At 45.0% G+C, this 19,093-nt stretch overlaps 2 protein-coding genes across 3 annotated transcripts in view; one reads left to right on the top strand and one right to left on the bottom strand.

The window, feature by feature from the left end:
* FRMPD1 (FERM and PDZ domain containing 1) overlaps positions 1–14,017 on the top strand; it is a 45,526-nt gene extending 31,509 nt beyond the window's left edge. Inside the window, exons 9-16 of the mRNA XM_085302139.1 lie at positions 524–643; positions 973–1,109; positions 2,376–2,502; positions 2,891–2,986; positions 4,728–4,910; positions 5,333–5,480; positions 6,566–7,375; positions 8,674–14,017. Coding sequence (XP_085158265.1) covers positions 524–643; positions 973–1,109; positions 2,376–2,502; positions 2,891–2,986; positions 4,728–4,910; positions 5,333–5,480; positions 6,566–7,375; positions 8,674–11,012 — 3,960 coding nt within the window. The 3' untranslated portion in view covers positions 11,013–14,017. The remainder of the gene's footprint in view (positions 1–523; positions 644–972; positions 1,110–2,375; positions 2,503–2,890; positions 2,987–4,727; positions 4,911–5,332; positions 5,481–6,565; positions 7,376–8,673) is intronic.
* The window catches only part of TRMT10B (tRNA methyltransferase 10B), a 6,622-nt gene continuing 922 nt past the window's right edge, over positions 13,394–19,093 (bottom strand). Inside the window, exons 2-8 of one of the 2 annotated variants that reach the window (XM_085302138.1) lie at positions 18,664–18,772; positions 18,364–18,488; positions 17,664–17,816; positions 16,610–16,688; positions 15,673–15,740; positions 15,273–15,396; positions 13,394–14,144 (exon numbers count right to left, since the gene is read on the bottom strand). In XM_085302138.1, coding sequence (XP_085158264.1) covers positions 14,038–14,144; positions 15,273–15,396; positions 15,673–15,740; positions 16,610–16,688; positions 17,664–17,816; positions 18,364–18,488; positions 18,664–18,763 — 756 coding nt within the window. In that variant the 5' untranslated portion in view covers positions 18,764–18,772 and the 3' untranslated portion in view covers positions 13,394–14,037. Of the gene's footprint in view, positions 14,145–15,272; positions 15,397–15,672; positions 15,741–16,609; positions 16,689–17,663; positions 17,817–18,363; positions 18,489–18,663; positions 18,962–19,093 lie in introns of those variants that run through there. The other variant, XM_085302137.1, reaches the window with a different exon arrangement.

Genomic DNA, 19,093 nt, shown 5'->3' with positions numbered 1-19,093 from the left:
TCCAACCCCTGAGCACAACTGTCTGAGAATTTCTGCTTAGCTTCTGCTGATAAGCATGTTCTGGCTTTGCTTAAAATAAAATATGATAAAGTATAATGTGGTGGCCGTAACATTGTGTTGTACTATGATGATGGTGCAAGTGTATTTTAGGCTGCTATATCTTCTGGCTGAAGTTAAAGAGGTTTGACCTTTCCTCTGTCATTTTTGTTTGGCCTTGAACCCTCTGTTATGGTTACACTACAAGTACAGAAGATCAATGGATATTTATTGAAGTTATGCAGCCAAAGACTTTCCACTCTATCACAGTGAGAACACAAAAAAGTAGAAAAATGAAAGAAAGAAAGAAAAGCGTTAGCAATGTCCCCTTKTGTTTGCTAAGGACAATGGCTAATCTGCAACCATCCCAGATATTAGTGGCTTTAAATAGTCTGTGTGAGTTCATAAGAGCCAGAGTGTGCATTAAGGAAGGGGGGGATTTCAGCAGTTGCTACGGTATGATGCTGTTTGAGTTTGTCCATTGCAGGTGGTACAAAAAAGAGAATCCCATGACTACCGGTGCCTCTTCAGAGTTTGCTTCATCCCAAAGGATCCCTTAGACCTCCTGCAGGAAGACCCAGTTGCCTTTGAGTATCTTTATCTGCAGGTGACACTGAGGCATCCCATGATTCAAGAAATCTTCTTTCCCAAGTCCTCATGTCTGCTTTAAACCAAGGCATAATTCAGGCCAGTTTTATTAGATGAATGTACAATGCTGAGCATTTAAGAATAGATTATTTGAGTTTAACTTGCATTAAATTCTTAATCAAACCAATTGACATGCTTAGCTTGTTAAAGGCATGATTATTATTTCAATGAGATTGAAATGAGCTGAATGGCACCCTTTATTTGACTCCTGAAGGTGGTATTAGAGATCTTATCTTGACTTCTCTTAGAGMTCCCGTTGTCATGTTAATTCAGTTCTGTCGGTTCCAGAGCTGCAGTGATGTGCTTCAGGAAAGGTTTGCTGTGGAAATGAAGTGTAGTGTGGCGTTACGTCTGGCTGCTCTGCACATACAGGAAAGGATCTATGCTTGTGCTCAGCCACAGAAAGTGTCCTTGAAATACATTGAGTAAGTGTCAAAATTTCTGTGTTGTGTTGTGACTAGGCTAGGCAAAAAAAGAGTCTATCAAAAATGGCACCTGCTCTGCATTTTCCCAGTCTTTAACACAGGGTGGGAGATTGTCTCTGACCCAAAGAGATTACAGTCTCCTAGTCATGCCAGTCCTTTTAGGATAAAGCAGCTGCATGAGCCTCCCTGTCTTTAACATTCCTTCTGAGCTGCTTGGATAACATGGACAGTATAACATCTAAGCATTTCCATAAGCAGAGAGAAGTTCTGGTCTGTAGCTACAGCAGAGACATCAAATAGCAATTGTCACAATGTCTTTTATAGTTAGGCTTATCCAGGCTACTCCTGCCAGAATAGAGACTGGCATGCTATAGTACAGAGAGAGAGATTAATCATCACCATTGCATGTCTAGCACTTTATATCTCTTCATCCAGCAGCATTATCCCAGAAATCTAATTTCAGTAAAATTGATAGAACCTGTGAAGTAGTGAAATCTGGAAAAAAATACAGGAAATGCTTTTATGTGCAGCAGCACATGCACTGTGCTCCATGTCAGTACTGTTAGATCACGTTTACCCTGAAGAACAGTACTTCTTTAAGAACGTGTGATGGGGCAGTCATTAAGTAACAGGCATTTGTGCTGTAGTGCTGCTATAATGGCACTGCTGAGCCTCAGCCAGCCCATCCAGCATCATTGATTTGTTGTTTACAGCCAGACGTGCCCAGTCATATGCAGTTAGTGCAGACTGAGAAGTAGCAACAGACAACTCTGCAGCATCCTTAGTTGCAAAGTAGTTAATGCTTGGGCTGAATAAATTCTTCAGTGTAACAGTTGGTCTATATTTTGGGGTCTGGGAAAGCAGATATGTTTAAATGTAATAATCTGGTAAGCAAAGTAAAGTGGATGTAAAGATGGAATTTTCGTTCTCTATGTGATAAGGACAGACAGGACCATTATACTGACTGAGGTTGTAGATTGTCTTCTGTGTGAGCATGTAAAAACGGACRTTCTGGGTGAGACTGCATGTTCCTCCAAACCCATCTCCTGATCAGATGCAGATACAGAGAGAAGAGAAWTTGAGCAAGGCAATCATGTTGCATGGTTCTTCAGAAAGATCTCACAGCACCTATGAGTGCTCCCTGAGCCAGAGCTGGTGTCTCTGTCCTTTCCTGTCCCTGACAGAGCGTCCTTCCACAAGTTCTGTCATTCTTGTGAGGCAGCACAGCTRGAACTCTCTTTGCTCTCTTCTCTGTCTTTCTGGCAGGAAGGACTGGGGAATTGAAAACTTCATCTCACCCACTTTGCTCCGAAACATGAGAGGCAAAGATATCAAGAAAGCTATCAGCTACCACATGAAGCGGAACCAGGTCCTGCTGGATCCTCGGCAGAAGGTAGTGTATATGGTGTAGCTTTGTGGTTCCTCCCTGGGTGCCAGCAGCATGTTTCAGGTCCATAGAGGGGGTTTCTTTACTGTGTGAGTCTCATCTCTATATGACCRTTTGTTTTTCTGTATCTCTTCCTCTTCTAAGCTTTCCTGCAGCCCACACTCTAATCTCCATGTGTAATGGGTGCTGCTGCAGTTTGCTTGGGAGGTTGCCAGACAGTAAATGCTGAAGTGTGTGACAATCCAGTAAAAATCTATTGCTTATCTGAACCAAAACAGATAGCAAGTTCTGTATGAAAATAACCTTTCCTGAATCATTTMACTTATAGAATACCTGGCAAACACTGTTTGTCTGTGATTTTTCTAAACAATATTTCTTCTTTTGCAAAACTAAGCATATGCTTGCAGCAGTCCAAGTGCGCCTGAGCTACCTACAGATACTGGGAGACCTGAAGATGTACAACGGGAAGATCTTTAATGCCACACTGATGGTATGAGTGCTGTTTTTCTATCTTACTGGGTTTTGGAGCGCTGTCTTACTGTCTGCTCTGTGTACCTGTCACAGTGCTGTACTTGGACAGTGACCTGAAAAATTGGGCACTAGAATCAATTTTAACCCTTTTTTTTCACTTGTGGATAAGATCATCTCTTGAACAAAGCAAACTCTATGTAAAGCAGAAATGTCTAAATATTTTTCTAACATGACTGTTGATATAAAACTAGTTACCTGTTACTGTATTTTATCTCCTGTCCTTGCTGTGATGCTTGTAGAAGATATAACATCAGCTCTATTGATGCTTTTTCAGYGAGTAATATTACTGATACTTTGTCTTGAGACCTCATAATAAAAATTAATCATGCTTTCTGCTAGGTTAATTCTGCAYAGCTCCATTAAAGTCAGCAACATACCCGTTTGCCCAATAATTATGTGYTATTTTTAATTAAAATATGTGGATCTTATTTCTCAGGTGAGCTCTGTCCATATTTTGTATGCTTGAGAGAACTTCAGAAATCTCAGGGAGTTTTAAAATCCATTAARAAAAGATATTGGCCCAAATTAAACCTTTCTGTTAAAAAAAAAGAACACTGCTCTTTAAACAAGAGCCTCTTGGCTTCCTACCTGTTACCACTTGGATCACCTGCTAAACTGAGGCTCACAGGCTGCTTTGTACAAGAGAGCTGAGCAGTGCAGCTGGGCTGTATCAGAGGAGGGCCGTACTGATGTGCTATGGTAATACTGATGATTAGAAAATGTTTACACTTATGTRGAAATGAAATATTTATATGAAATATTTATGCTAAACTATTTGGGAGTTAAATCAGTTTAATTTTTTAGATGTCTGGTCCTAACAGAAAATGTTGGTGTTGCTTTCCAAAAAAAGAAAAAAGAAAAAGAAGAAAAAAAAAGAAAGAAAAAAAAAAAAAGCAGAGAGCCAGAGAGCAAAATGGGCTGAATGTGACTTACCCTGTAGTGCCTCACAGGTGTTTCTATCCACATTCTGTGTCTGCTGTGCTCTGTAGTGGTCACACTACATCTACCATCACAAACCATTGTCAGAGTCTCTTGGGCCAGGAGAAAACAGTATGTACTGGTAGGAAAGAGGCTAGCTGAAATAGTCAGTCATTGATTTTTGCTGAAAAGAAACAAATTGCATGGTTAGTTGCAATTTTCCGTAAATCTAGGCTCATCTCTAATGCAGTGTCCGACTGACAACRTGTACAAAGTGCCGGTTCCTTTGAGTCCTGAGAGGGATTACAGCCCTGCTGTGTACCTCAGGGTTGATCTTGGGTTGAATGGGACACATTAGACTTCTCTTGATCTTCAACAGCGTTTTYTGTAGGCTGCTTAAGTATGCTTCCCTGAAGTCTCAGACCTGTTCCAGAAGGTCTTGCTAGGTACATCTAGCGCAGCCCGACAGGTGACACTTCCTATAGCAGCCTGCTGCTAACCACCTATTTGCATCTATTAGATGCCTGCTGCAGCTTCTTGGACCACATGTCTTAGGRGCATGGGGAAACTGGCCATTCCTAGCCAGAGGAAGGACATACCAGGACAAGATGACCTGTAAGAAATGAGGAGCTCCTCTTTGCAGCTGCTTACAATTGACTTGTAACAGGAGTCTTAAAAGATACCATGCAATAACAGATGGCTGAGGAGTCCCAGTGCAGCCGAGGTGAACAGCTTACTGCTGATATTTCAGCTGAAGTTTGATTTAACCTCTCCCCCTACAGCTACAAGACAGAGAATCATACGTTGCCTTGCTGGTTGGGGCCAAGTACGGAGTGAGCCAAATTATCAATAATAAGCTCAACATCATAACAAGTCTGGCAGAGTTTGCAAACATCAGCAGGCTGGAGCTTATGGAAGAGTCTGAGAAAGTGAGCATGGTGAAAATCTACTTGCAGGATCTGAAGGTAATGGTGGTTTCATGATGGCCAGAGTGTGGCTCTGCCAGGGGCAGAGAACAAGGGGGAGTCATTCTCACCATTTTTTTTTCAAAATCTAACACTTCAGCTAGAAATGTCCTTTCTAGTAAGACTTAGAACAGACTCAGAAGGGAAAGCTAGTGGAAGAACACAAAATGATGGAAAAAAAAGTGATTCCTCCTGCTGTCCTTCATCAACAAGGCATTTCAGAAAACAAAATACAACAAAAAAAAATCTTTTCTTTATCTGTGCCTCATGCATAAAGATAATGCTCTTCAGTGAGGGCAGTATGGGGTATAGGGAATGTCTTTTTAGTGTGCCCCACACTCCTGCAGATTGCAGCACAAACAGCGTTTGTCTACTTTAATGTTACTGTGGTTTTCTTTCTTCCTCTCCTAACCCCCAAAAAGCTGCTGACTCTGCTGTTGGAATCAAACAGCGCAAAAGATCTTGTCTGCCTCATCAGTGGCTATTACAGGCTGTTCGTGGATGCAAATGTCTCCATATTTACTTGGGGGGAGAGTAAACAGCAACTGCACCGTATGTCAGCTGAAGAAGGTAAAAAACAACCATCTTTTTCCCAAGGGGTGGGGAAAAGGGGAGTGGTTTCTCTAGTGGCAGAGAGGCTATTCCCTCGTTGGAATACAGCCTTATGCTAGAACAGTAGTCCTGCGGGGCGGGGTGGTGGTGGTGGTGGTGGTGGTGTCTGCTTCCTACAGAGACTGACAGCTTTGGTATGGGCCCTACCAGACTTCCATCAGATTAAAACATGTTGGGCAGCAACAGGGAGGCCAGCAATACTTACCTGATCGTCTCAGGAAGTGGAAACTGTTTCTATCATACAAACTGCAAACCAGTAATTGAGTCCTGGTGCTCTGTTTCCAACTTCATGAACTACCTCCCAGCTGCTGGTTTCTCCCAGACAGGAGACAATGGTATTTGTTTTGCATGATGTCCTGCCCTTTGCCGGGATAACTGAGGCTTTAGACAACAGGTTACTTGGCTGTTTTGCTTAAGCTCCCTCTGTTAAAAGACAGGTCCTTCAGAGGTCCTGCTCGGAGTAACTGCTCTGCTGAGTAGGTGTGCTTCACTCTCTGTCACCCAATCTCTGYTCAGTGGCCTTAGAGGGATTTTATAGAGGCAGGGCTTCTTGTTGAGACCCCTGAGCTGATCACTGGTGATACGCACAGGAGAACTGGAGATGTTGGATTTTACCAACACCCAGACTGGGCACAAAAGCAGGAGGGCACAGGGATTTAGGGGCTGCCTGTGAGGCAACAATGCGGTTCTCTTCCACAAATACAGARTTCAGCTCTTTAGAGGCTTTAGACTTAGGCTTTCCTCTTTATCTCCACTCATGTAAGAGGTGCTATAATGAAGAACATGAGAGGAACTCTCTCTCCAAATGCATGCACATGCTATGCAGTAAAAYTAGACAAAGCAAGAGGAAAGGACCAAGCCCCAGTTCACAGATTATGGCCCTGCACTTCAGACTGTATCTTCACCTTGATTGCTGTAGAGCAACAATGAGAGCAGAGCCCCGTGGGCCTTGAGTTTCTTTCCTACAGCCAAGTTCCGACCCTTGGCTGACTGTTTCTCCTTGCTCTGCTAAGTGCAGGCTCATGCATATGTTTAAATTTCAGGGTATGAATCTAGAACCTGCAGTGACTCTGAAGACTCCTGGGAGCTAGATTCCTCCTCAGAGCATTGCTTGGACCCTCCTGCACCATATGGCAGTGTCCACCCTGTGTGTAAGGAGGAGGAGCTGGAAGACCTCCACAGCCTGGAGCAGGACAGCATAAAGCCCCAAGCTGGAGAACGTGAGCAATGCAACAAGTCTGACAATACAATGGACAGCACATCAGAAGCTTCAGATTCAGCTAACACTGAGAGCCAAGGGTGTAAGACGAGTGGTTCAAGTGACTCTATGGATGCACTGGAGGAAGACGAGTTGGAAGCTTGCTCTTCTTCTAGGACAGAGTTCTTCCATTTCTACACGCCAACAGTGCAAGAGATGAACCGCCCAGACAAGAGCTTCTTCCCCGTTGGTGCTGCAAGGTACCTCAGCAGGACAGAAGCCGGAGACTTCTATTTCTTGCAAGTRCCACAAGCAGCAGAACCTGGATCTGAGCACAGTCACTCTGAGCAGAGAAGAGAGGACATGGGTGCATCTGTGCTGGAGAACAAGCTGTCTGAGAGAAATGCCATGGGCTATTACAGCCTTTGTTACAGCATATCTCCTGCTGGCAGTGTGGAGAGGAACATCAGTCATAGCCCTAGAAGAAGTTCTTGGAAAGATATGTCTGCCCCACAGGGGGTGCCCTGCAGATCAGATCAAATGGCAGAGGTGAGCGATCTCATTCTCGACCCTCCCCCAGGCTTTGGAGACACTAGYTCTGAAGATGAGTTCTATGATGCAGCAGACAGACTCAGCCCCCAAGGCGCTCTGGCAGGTAAACCTTCGTGGACCCCCTGCAGGTGATCTCCTATCCTCCCCTTCTCTACACTCATTGTGCTAGAGCAGTGCTTATTTACTATGTCAGTCTTACAGGAGGGACCATCTCCTCTTTCAGATTTTCTTAAATTTCCCTAGTTTTGGGGGACCTTTAAACACAGCTTCTCTCCAAGCCAGGCTTCAGCAGTTATATTTTGCAAAGCTGGTAGTGGGTGTTCAACAGGGACCAGGGCTGCAGTTTTGCAGGGATGTTTTTCTACAACATTCAAGCACTAGCCACAGAAAAAAATCAGTCTTCAAATGAGTTCRGCACTCTGGAAAATCCCTGGGTTTCTGCAGAAGTTCCAGAATACTGATGTATAGGTCCACCTACTCTTGAAGCCATTGTGCTATGTGAGCAAGTCCTATGCAGCCTCCTGTGTGCACTGAATCTTTGTTGATAGAAAGGGTGGTGACTCCCAGAAACAGAGCATAGGAAAGAACTGTACCCTTACCCTGACTGCAAAAGCTTTATAGAAAATATTTCTGCTTTCAGGCACTACCTTAACTCAAGAGCTGGAAGCTGTTTTACAGCTCAATGCACAACACAACTGACACTAAAAATAATTTGGGCATCAGAGCATGTTATGTATTTGGGCCAAGAAGTCCTGTGACTGAACAGCTCTCTGATAGTTTTTGGTTTTTTTTTCCCTCAGAAATTAAAGGATTCTTTCTTTTGAAATAATCAGCTCTTTCAACTTTAACCAAACTTAAGAATCTATTTCATATACTTAGACAATTTTGGCTTCTGAGTTCACATACAGTAACAATGCAATAACCAACTACAACATTGAAATTTCTAGGTATTTTATTGTTTAAATATCCAGGCTAGGAATTTCTGCTAATGTTTCCATTCAAGATTAATAAATCTGCAACTGTTGGCCAGTGCTTTCTGTAGCTTGTCACTAATAACACATTTTTCAATTTTCAAATTATAGCTCTAGCTGCAGTCAGATGAATYCCCCCTCCCCCCAGTAACTATTCAAGCAAGGAGAGAGACTATATTACTCTTCCTAATACTGGACCTCAGTCTGTGTAGTCACAGGTCCACACTCCTCCCTTTTTTTTTGGTATAGCTGGTTGCAAGTACATGCATTATCATAACATAAGAGACATCTTCCTTTGGCTCGTGGAGACAATCTCTGATAACATGTATCACAAAGATGTGTTAACATCTTTTGGATGCATGCACAGCTGCATGAAAGTTGTGTTGTTTGGAGCCACTTCCTGACTGCTATGTTCTGTCCTTATCARCAGGCTGTAGCCTCGCATCCTGGGACAGTATAGATGATGTCTCCTGCATCCTAAAGAAACCAAGATGTTACAGCTCGGGGGAAAACCTGGTGTCAAGGCAGACAACAAAGGAGAAACACAGAATAGAGAAGGAGCTGACTTATGCTAAGAGCCTGAGGAAGAGGAGGTCGTTCCTGAAAACTGATTACACCTCGCAGGTCACTTTCCCATTGACTTTACCGGGCTCACAGCAGAGCTGTTGCAGTTCGTCACTCTACCCATCATTCCTCACTGAGCTTCCAGATCAACCTTCCTCAGAGAACATCAAGATGGACACAGAAGTGGGAGTTCACATTGATACAAAGGCCCAGAGAGACACTACAGGCAAAAACTCATCAGCTGACTTGATGGAAATGGAGCCTGACACTATGGAAACAAAAACAGTGACTAACGGGGTTTTTTCTTCCATTTCAGCTGTTTGCCTGGGTGACCAGAATGGGAAAGAGAGCTCAGACGTTGCTGTATGTGTGGACAATGGCCTCAGTTCTGCAGGCCATACACCTTTCCTGTTGGGAGAGGAAACTGGGCACCTTCCCAGGGAACAAAGCAGAAGCACTAAAAAAGATCCCAGCATTGAGTTAAAAACTGGGTGGCAACATGAGGACACTTGTGAAACCAGTAGGGACCAGTCAGCCCAAGTAGTGCTGAAGGGGGCACCTGAGATGATGGAAGCCCRTTGCAAGGTCAACAATGAAGCCAAATTTCAGAGCAAAGAAATGAGCTGCCCTTGTAATGAATGTACAGTTTCTCCTTTAGCCTGTGGCACCACCATGACATCTTCCTGTGATGAGACCTTGGAGTTCCCGCTCCCTGCAGCAGGGAAGGAAGCAGCATGTGGAGAGCTTGTCCTGGCTTCCTGTGAAGAAAGTAAAGCTGATTTTGACAACTGTGCTAAAAACCAGAGTGACATAGGCTTGTCTCAGGTGAAAAACAGACCAGCAGTAAGTGAGGAAGCGTTTTGGAAAGCACACTCTAAAAATCATGTGTGCTTTCCAAATGTAACCCAGTTGTTAACAAGTTGCAGTGGTAATTCAGGGGTTATAACTCACCTCTCCTGGCTCTCATTTGGKGTCAGGACAGACCTCACATCACCCAATCTATCTAGGGAGAAGGTGGACAACCCACTGGAGCTTTTAGACTCTCAAGAGACAGTTCATATGACCAGTGGATGCCTTGGGGCTGATGTTGTCAGAAAAGAGATGCAAACACACTCAGCTGGATCAGCCTTTGAAAAAGAATTGGTGAGCAACCAGGCATCAGATGGAGAGCCCAGAAAAGATACAGAAAATGTGGATTACAGACAGCCTCAKCCTAGTCAGGCTCTTATTCCCAGAGAAGAAGCTACAGCACTTGAGAAAGACTGTSCCCTAATTCCATCTTTGGGGCTTGCCTTTCCCTCAGGCCCAGTTGCTTTGGGCTCTCTGGAGAAAAGAGTAGGAGAACACAGGGCTTCAAATCACTCCTTCCTTTGCTTTAACTACAAAGATGAGCGAACACCTCCCAGCCACATCACAGACAGATCTCTGGGTCTTTCCACCATGAAGAATACATTTCCACCACAATTTGGGATGGACAAGTGCAACTGTCAGCTGTCCTATGTCAGTTGCTTCCACAGGCCTGAAGAAGAGGAGGAACATGAAAACACTATCCCTATGCACAGCATGTCTTTGGAGCCCCTCACCACACCACCATCCACTATCCATAGTCTTCCTGGCACGCCTGTGGACAGACACYCAGTTGCTACAGCTAGAGATAGGGCATGGCTGGATCCACACATCCAAGCCCTGACCAAATTGAAGGACCAAGCACAGATGAGCCCTGCAGATTTCTCCTGCTTCTTAGCCTACATAGCAGAACTTCAGGAGGTTGTGGGGAAGCTCTCTGGTAACCAAACAACCCATCTGCAAGACAGATGTGCAGAACACAGCTCTGAGAGCAAGGGTGCACTTGGATCAGCCTCCCGGGACCTGCTGTCCAATTGCCAGGAGCTTCTGAAAACAGAACGACCCCTTAATGAGCTGCAGGGTGCATTGAGACTGACATTTGATGATCTGGTTCAGTTGACAGTGGCCTGCTTCCAGGTAACACACTGTCAGCTCTGCATACAGAGGCAGAGTGAACTTGTGTCCATGCTCGCAGATGTGGTGGGCACCTACCACCAGTTGGTACAGGTTGTTCATCAACTGCTTTATAGGCAGAGGTGCCAGGATGTGGGWGCCAAGCTCCTTGCCCGCCAGCACACAGCCCTTACAGCTGCTGTGTTTTGTCTCATGCAGCAGTTCAGGGTACCATCCTCTTTGTGACAAGGCTTCTTGGTGGCATACAGATGTCCTGGTTGGGGAGAAGCCCAGCCATATTTCCTGCTTGCCTGTCACCAGGCTCTCCCACACAAGGTGTTTAGTCATGCATTGCAGAGAGTGATCATGGAATGATTTGTCCGTGCTCCACTGCTCACCTCCACTAAGAGCAGCCTAGTCCAAATGTGGTCCTGGGGCAAGGCCCACCCCTACTCCAGCCAAGCTTTTTAAAATTCTRCGAAGACAACCCCAGTTCTAATTTGCAAACTCATAGAGTGTTTCAATGGCTTGGGCTCATGTATCGTGTCTGGGGGCTTGTCCTTCACATCCTGAATACCTTTCAGATAGCTAATCTCAGGATGTTGTCTTAGTCTCCTGACATCTGTGGAGAAAGATAGGAGCCCTTAGCAGCTGGCCTGTCCTTCCTCTGACTTCTTACTGACTATCCAGGTACATAGGAGACCAAGCAGACTCTTCATGTAAGTGAGGTCACTCTCCACCAACCCAGATCTGACACAAAAGGACCCAGACTGCTTTATCCACCATCTGTGGTCAAGGAAATGTCAGAAATTGCAGCAAAAACAACTCTGGAAAGAATTTATTCTGTATTTAACTGCTTCTCCTTGCAAGGCAAGAAAAAGAGGGTCATCTCAGGCTATAGATGCCTTCTGCTGATGCTTTAAAAAGTCCCAAATTAAACCCCCACTCTCTGGCTATCTAGGGATCCCTGTCTTCCAAAAAAGGAGGAAGTGATCCATAACACTGAAGTGCTGCCTTCATAGCTGTTAAAGAACAGATGATCCTTTATGCCTACAAGCCTAGCAGAAAGCAAGCCTTTTCCCAACCTTCTTATTAATAGCTCTTCTTCCCTAATGTTGTGTATCTCCAGTTAGATGTGAACTGTTTGCCCTTAAATGTCTTATAGCTGTGCGTCTTTAGTGAATCAGCATGTCTTCCAGTGGTGGGAGGCACTACCTCAGCTTTCTAGTGCTAGGAAGGGTACTTGACTTTTGGAGTTTACCTTACAGCCTTGTTTGGGAGCTGCTGCAGTTTTTTGAGGTATGTAGGCATATCTCAAAATTTGGCACAGCTGTCTGTTAGTCCATGCAGCTGAATGTATGTGTTCAGGATAAAGGAGTCTGCATGAGGCAGCAGAGAGGCAATTGGAGGACTTCCAGATAAGGATCAAGGATCAAGGAGACAGGCCTCTCTAAGAGAGGTGGCTAGCTCTGCCAACACACACTACTCCTTCCCAATCACCAGGATAACACATAGACAGTATGTGCGCATGGTTCCATAATATCTGAAAGGCTAGAAAAGATAAAGACTTTTACCTTGTCTTTTAATGCCTGTGGGGAAGAAAGCTTGAGTCCTTTCAACTGAGCCCTAGCAGGGACAAGAGAGGCAGCTGGGAGGGAAGGGGCTGCTCTGATGGAAGGTTGGAGTGCTGTGGCAGCTCTAAAGGACCTACCTAACCTGAAAGAAGCTAACAGGCAGGCAAGCAAATATCCACAGTGATTCAGAAGTAGCAGGGGGTAGCAGCACTACCCCAAACCCATGGCAGTCACCATTCTCACACAGTGTGCTCAGCAGGCACCAAGGTAGGTAACCAAAGGCAGTCTGCTGATTACTGGTTGCATAGGGACAGGGTTAAGAAGGTGTCTTCAGCTACTGGGGAGGCTAGCACTCTGCAAATTGCTCATCCCAAGCAGGATTTCAGAGTTCATCACTGCCAGCTGGTTTGGGTAATTGTATGCTGCTGCCTAGCAAACTCAGGATCTGAATTAGTAATTTAAAGCCTCTTACAATGACGCCAACTTACAGACCTTGCTCTGTCGGTGGAACTGCTGTGACCCGTCTAACTACAAACCAATAGCTGATCAGCCAGAGGACACAGAATAAGAACAGGGAGAGCCTATGTGATGTGGTAAAGCAACAGACAACTGTAACCAATGGCCGCATATACAAATTCAGCCTTTGTGGGGGAACAACACTCAATATATCCCCAAACAGCTGTCATTTTGTGTCTCAGTCTCATCGGTATTGAATTCAAGCTGTTGTAAAAGGGTTTTAGTGCAAAGATGAAGGAAGACATGTAGGCAAATGAGAAAGGAATTTTCCTCAGAACACCTTGAAGCATTTCCAGTGGTGGTTAGATACAGTCACTGACCTTAATTTTTTTTGGCAGCAACAGCTGAGAAAAGGTATCTAGTTAAATGCAGAACAAACATCTAAATGCTTCCTGTTTTGGTCCTGAAGTATGTCACTGCTGTTCAAGCACAGCATAGTCAAATCCCAGATGTTTTCCTTTCCAGGAGGAACATGAGGCCTAGTGAATTTCTCAAGGCACCATACATTGATAAATATGAGGATACAGATGGAGTTCTTTGAGGAGTAAACGCTTTATTGTAGATAGTAAGCAGAACACACAGAATTAGCTTTGGGATTCAGCTGCTCACAAAGTCTTTAATTCAGCTGGTTTAAGGAAGACAGGACGTAGTGCTTCTGGAAACTGTTACCTCATTAGTCTGGGAATCAATTCCCATCCTATGTTCCCCAATCAGAACAGCACTGCTCTTTTTGATGGGAAAGATGATTTCCCTTACTAGTGTATGCTGTACTGTCACTCTTCTAGTATCACACTACTTCCTTTCAATCACAAAAGAAATGCTTTAAGCTTTTCTCTCTGTCCCAGAACAAGTGTAAATGTAAAAGGCACAAATGTTCTAACAAATTTTATCTGCAAGAAAAGCAAAACTGAATTCCCATCAGTGTTTACCTGATTCCAGGGCTCAAATAGCTTTGGTTTTGAGTTTCAGGTAAAGAGTAATTTCCAGGAATACCCTGCTGAGGTATAATTTATTACTCTTGACAAGCTCCTTATCCCAGATTTAAGCTGAGTTGTGTTTTCTGTCTACACATTCATGGCAGTGTCTCTGCTTGAAATTTGGAGTTTGCTTCCCTTGTCTGTCACAGTTCCTTAATATCAGAAAATAAAGAGTTTTCTTGTGCTTTGCTGTATATTTTTTACTTAATTCACCGCATCTGGGAGCACATAGCCTTTTCCAGAAGACACTCCAGCTTTCAAGGCTGCTGGCCAACTTCGGGTCTCGTAGTAAGTTGATAAGACATCAAAGACTGTCAAAAACAGAGAGATGGACAATACTGTGATACTGATATCACTGCCAAGCTGTCACACTGGCTGAAAAACATCAGGAAAATTTAGTAACTGATGACCAAAAAGGTTAGCATAGTGGTCATATTTTGTTTCATTTAAAATCTGATGAGCAAATGATTGAGGCAGCTCATCTGAGCATAGATGATACACATACTTGGCAGATTACTTTGGGAATTTCTGACCAGGAAAAGCAAGAGCTGTGTCAATCAAGGCAAAACTCCTATTCCAAATTATCCCTAGTTACCTTTTCAGCTATACTGTATCTTCCAAGCTGTATTTGTACTACAGATGACAGAATCTCTCCCCATAGCGAGTTTTCACATCATTTATCTACAGTGATTCCACGAGGGCTTCTCAGCTGCTGTGCCTCCACATCAGGGCTCCCTCTGAATGCACTGAGCTGCCTAGGAGCTAGGCTTGATGCTCTGCAAAGCTCTCAGCCATCCCATCAGCCCTGTGGCGAAGGAGATAGTGACAAACTTCTCCAGCCAGAAGTCAGAATTCGCTAGAGCTGGCCCAGGACTTCAGTGTCTCACCAGCTCCTGGCAGACTAAGGTTCATGTTGCAAAGCCACAATCTACCAGCAGAGGTGGAAAGCAAGGGTACATCTGTTTATGTGTCCAGCCAGCACATGGTCATAATGCATCATAGCTGTACAGCACAGAGCTGTCCCATCTTTCTGCTGTAAGCCTTTCCTTGATTCAGCCTGACATAGGCTTGAAAACTTMTTCCTGTCTCCCTTGCCTAGGACTGTGTGGGGATTCTAGCAACAGCATCATTCCCACATCTCCCCACACTAATTGTTCACTGCTTTGTGAGCAAAATAAGAGTGATGTGAGCTCTGCTCCCCTGAGAATGGGCTGCTGCAGTAAAGCACATGCAGACCATTAAAATTGAGGCAAGGACAGGACGTAGCAGGGGATACCTCTGCATAACACTTTCCCCCCATCCTTCAGCACCACACCTCCATTTTGGAAACAGCACTGCTCCAGGGCTTACTAGGCCTCCCTTCCTCCCAGTGCAGGTACTCAATAGCTACCCCACACACAAAACCCACACAAGTGACAAAACATGACACAGCCTCTCACCTTGATTGATTGCAAGCGTCTCTGAGTGGTAGTTCTTGGCGTTGATGTTCTTCACCATATACTCACGAATTGGGAGGCGGGCTGTTTGTAAGGACTGATCTCGAGCCCTTTGCAAGGTCAGCTTCTACAAGGGAAACAAGAATAAAGCACCTGATGTGCACAAACATGTACAGACATGTACACAYATACAAGCAGCTGCAAAGCTGGAATCCTGGGGTTTATCTCATCCRGATTGCTTTTTCACCTTTATGCTGAATCCAGGCAGGACCCTGGGGTTTTGTGGGAAGCATGGCTGATCAATCAAGGCAGCAAAAGCACTGGATACTGCCAAAGGACGTCTGATCTCTCAGTAGAGAATAGGACAGACAGCACCTTCAGGTTGTGAGAGGCTATTACCCACCTTATGAATACTTTCATCCACCAGTCCTCCAAGGATGTACACCTTTTTTGGATCAATGTCTTCAAGGACTAGAAAAGAAATAAGCACATGCTCATCATCATGCAACTGTAAAACCTTGCTTTGCATCATTCTCCAGGCAAGGCTATGCTTACACTAGAAAGCGGTGGCCAGAGTCATCCCCTGCTCTGGAGCTTCAGAATATGCAGTAGGCTGAGACCTTTAAGACAGAACTGTCTGCCTCAACCTGCAGGCAGCCTGAAAGGGGGAGATCAGATGTAGGCTGAAAGTACAGAGTGCTGGAGATGCAGTTCTGTAGACAACATATTGTTCATTTTTTTTCACTGCTGTCTTTTCTGACATGTGGATGATCTAGTTAGTCCAAACCCAATCTGCTCTGCAGAGGACTCCAATGCCACCCACGAAAACCTTCCCCTGCTCACAYCAGCTTCCTTAGCCGAGCTAGACTTCTCCCATGAAATGAGAAATGGATCTATGTCTGCAGAAACATGTTGCCAGTTAGAAATGGAGGAAGAGGAGAAAATAAACATAACGATAGATAAAGCAATAGAGGGAATGTTAAGCTACTGCATTTTTTCAAATAAAAATATCATTTAAATTTCAAACAAAACTACCGCAATATTTCCACTTTGCTAGCCATTGAGTATTACAAACAGCAGGGGTCTATAAATAGTTCCAAATTAAGTTTCCTGCAAATTACACACAGCCTTGATTCAAAATCTCATTCCATGCCAAGGCAGTTTAAGATGAGAGTAGACTGACCATGAGATCTAAGGATAGAGTATATTTCATGCAACTTGAGATACTGTATGCTTAGAAACGAATCACTGGAAGTAAAATACAGACGTAAGAATAATTTCTAAAAGTTAAAAATCAGTCTTTTACCCTAATGCTCCTGTGTCTCAAGCAAAATATTTACCATTCTCAGAGTCAGGAGTGAGATAAACAATTTCATCTAAAGGAAACAGGTCAAGGTAACTTTCTTGAGTTGTATCCATCTGAAAAATGCAAGAGGAAAGAAATACATTAGCCCAAAGTCCATCTACCTGAGCAGAATCCACTCTCAGACACAGAAGTGTATTGGAACTGTTGGCACTGCTTTTGGTGTTTACACAGCTGCAGACAGGATTATTTTTTAAAACTGAAAARTGTTCTGTATATGCACCGAAAAAAAATAAATTTCTCAAGATCCATTATACCCTCTCCTGATAAAAATCTCTAGACATGCTTTAAGTAAGAGAGATTAATTAATAATTAACTAATTCTAAATGAAATTCTAATTTTTGAGAGACTCAGGAATCTCCTTTCCATGTCACTGTCTTCCCTCACTGTCTGCACTTGCATGCATGCAGTCTCACGCACGCTGTCGAACACATGGCTTAATGTCTCTGACACTTTGATGACATAGTCTCTGCATGTGCAGGTTACACACTGGCGTCCCACTAAGTTCATACATGACTGTCCCAAAACTGTACAGCCTAGTGTGTCGGCCTATACCAGGTCCACATATCTCTTTACGGAAGTAGCATCTGGGAGGAATTCTCCTCCTGCACACAGGAGGGACCATGAGCTCTAACTCTGTAAATCTAGCACATTTATGACCACTTTTCTCAGTCCGTGCTCATCTCCTGCCAAAGGGCAAGAAACTCTGACCTTAACTACTGCCAGTAAACTGCACTCCTGCACCATTCACAGCACTCACATTCATGGCTGAGCTTGCTGCTAGAACTAGCATCTGTCATCTGGCCTAAGCCAAGAGGGAATCCAGGACAAGATCTACAGAGCTTTTCCCTTCCCATCACATTGTTTTTACAGCTAGCTAGCCAGGTATGATCACACTTCAGCCTGTTCTGGATCTGCACCGAGGGCCAGCACCACAGCTGGAGGTTGTTGCACGGCATGGACATAAGCCACTGGAAGAGGGGCAGCCATTCCCCCCAGGCCTCAGCAACACTGTGGTCAGAGACCCTTACCAAATAATTGGAGAAGCCATCATTCATGCGGAAGCACTCCTCATAGATCGAAGAGCCCACAACAAACTCTGTCAGACAGAGCCAGAATGGCTTTTCGGCCCTCCTGTTGGCCCCATAGAGTCTCCTGATCTGAGCAGCAAGGCGGCTTGTTTCCTTCCAAGAAAGAACAAGCAGTCACATACCACATACAGGGCTAAGGAGCACCAAGACCTCATTCCAGGGCCTGCAGACATCCATCACTTCTGTCATACAGTCCAGCTAGTGAGGTTCTGGAGAGGCTGCTTCTAGGGAGTAGAGCAATCCGAACAGAGAAACCCAAAGAGCTGAGTTCACAGTAAGTCAGTGCACTGAAGACCTGACAGCAGAAAGCAGGCCTGGGGGCCAAGGGACAGGCAAACACTGGAAGGATCCAGTGTGTCCCAAGAATCTGAGACCAGGAAAGCTGCTGTGTGTGCTCCGTGTGTTTCTGTGGCAGCACACATGCTTATGTGTCCCAGCTGTAGCTTAGATGAAGGATTTCTTAAGCTTCCTTAGCACAGTTAAAACAAACTAGTGACCTGCTCTACCTACATATTTTTGTCAGGCCCCAAACCTATGATGAGATGTCACCAGGGTCCCTGTGAGTGTCATAGTCCCAGAGGGGGCTTGAACTCACAGGATGCATCTATGGACAAGAGAGTGGTAAGTAGACCCCTTGTACCTTCTTTGTCATCCAGTCAGCCATGCTGAGGTCCACGCACAGCCGAGGCCCAGACTCCTTGGCCTCCAGAAGGCGTTCTTTCATGATGGCTTTCTGAACTCTTTTGCTGTGCTGTTCTACAGCGCCTGCAGTGCAGAGCAGAAAGACAGTAGTAGCCTGCACTTTGGCTGGAGGCCTTGAAGGCCTCMACCAGTGTGCATAAGAAAGCATGCCGCTATCCCCATGCAGGTTCTTCCTGCTTCCTCCTGCATTTCTTTGGATCCAGTGATACTCTGCATTTGCATGATGACTCCCTCCTACCTCTGCCTTCAGCCTGCCGTGCTTTTCTTCTCTCTCTTTCCTGCGCCCTCTTCCTCTTCTTTGCCATGATGACTTTCTCCCAGTGTTTCTGTTTACGCATGACATTCTTCTGTTGGCACAGGAGGGAGCAAAGAGACATGCATAGCCCCAGGACCTCCAGCCATTCTTCTGCAGAGACTGGAGAACCCGGGTGCTGCAGTGCAATCAGCGTGCTTGCCAGAGAAGGGGAGTCTCCTGGCTGCTGTCAGTATCGTTCTGGCATATGCCGAGGGCTCACGAGGAGCTAAAGCGGTCTGAACACGCAAAGCTAATGCAACGCTGAAAAGCCCCGAGAAATCGGCGAGCACCGAGCGCACCGGCGTGGCCCTGCCGCGGATCCAGCCTCTCGCCTCGCACGGGCCCAGACCAACGCTCGCCCGCGCGGCCCCGC

This window comes from Rhea americana, unplaced genomic scaffold (assembly GCF_003343005.1).
Source record: "Rhea americana isolate MKP2758 unplaced genomic scaffold, rheAme1 scaffold_186, whole genome shotgun sequence".
NCBI lineage: Eukaryota > Metazoa > Chordata > Aves > Rheiformes > Rheidae > Rhea > Rhea americana.
This window is presented reverse-complemented; position numbering and strand designations above follow the sequence as displayed.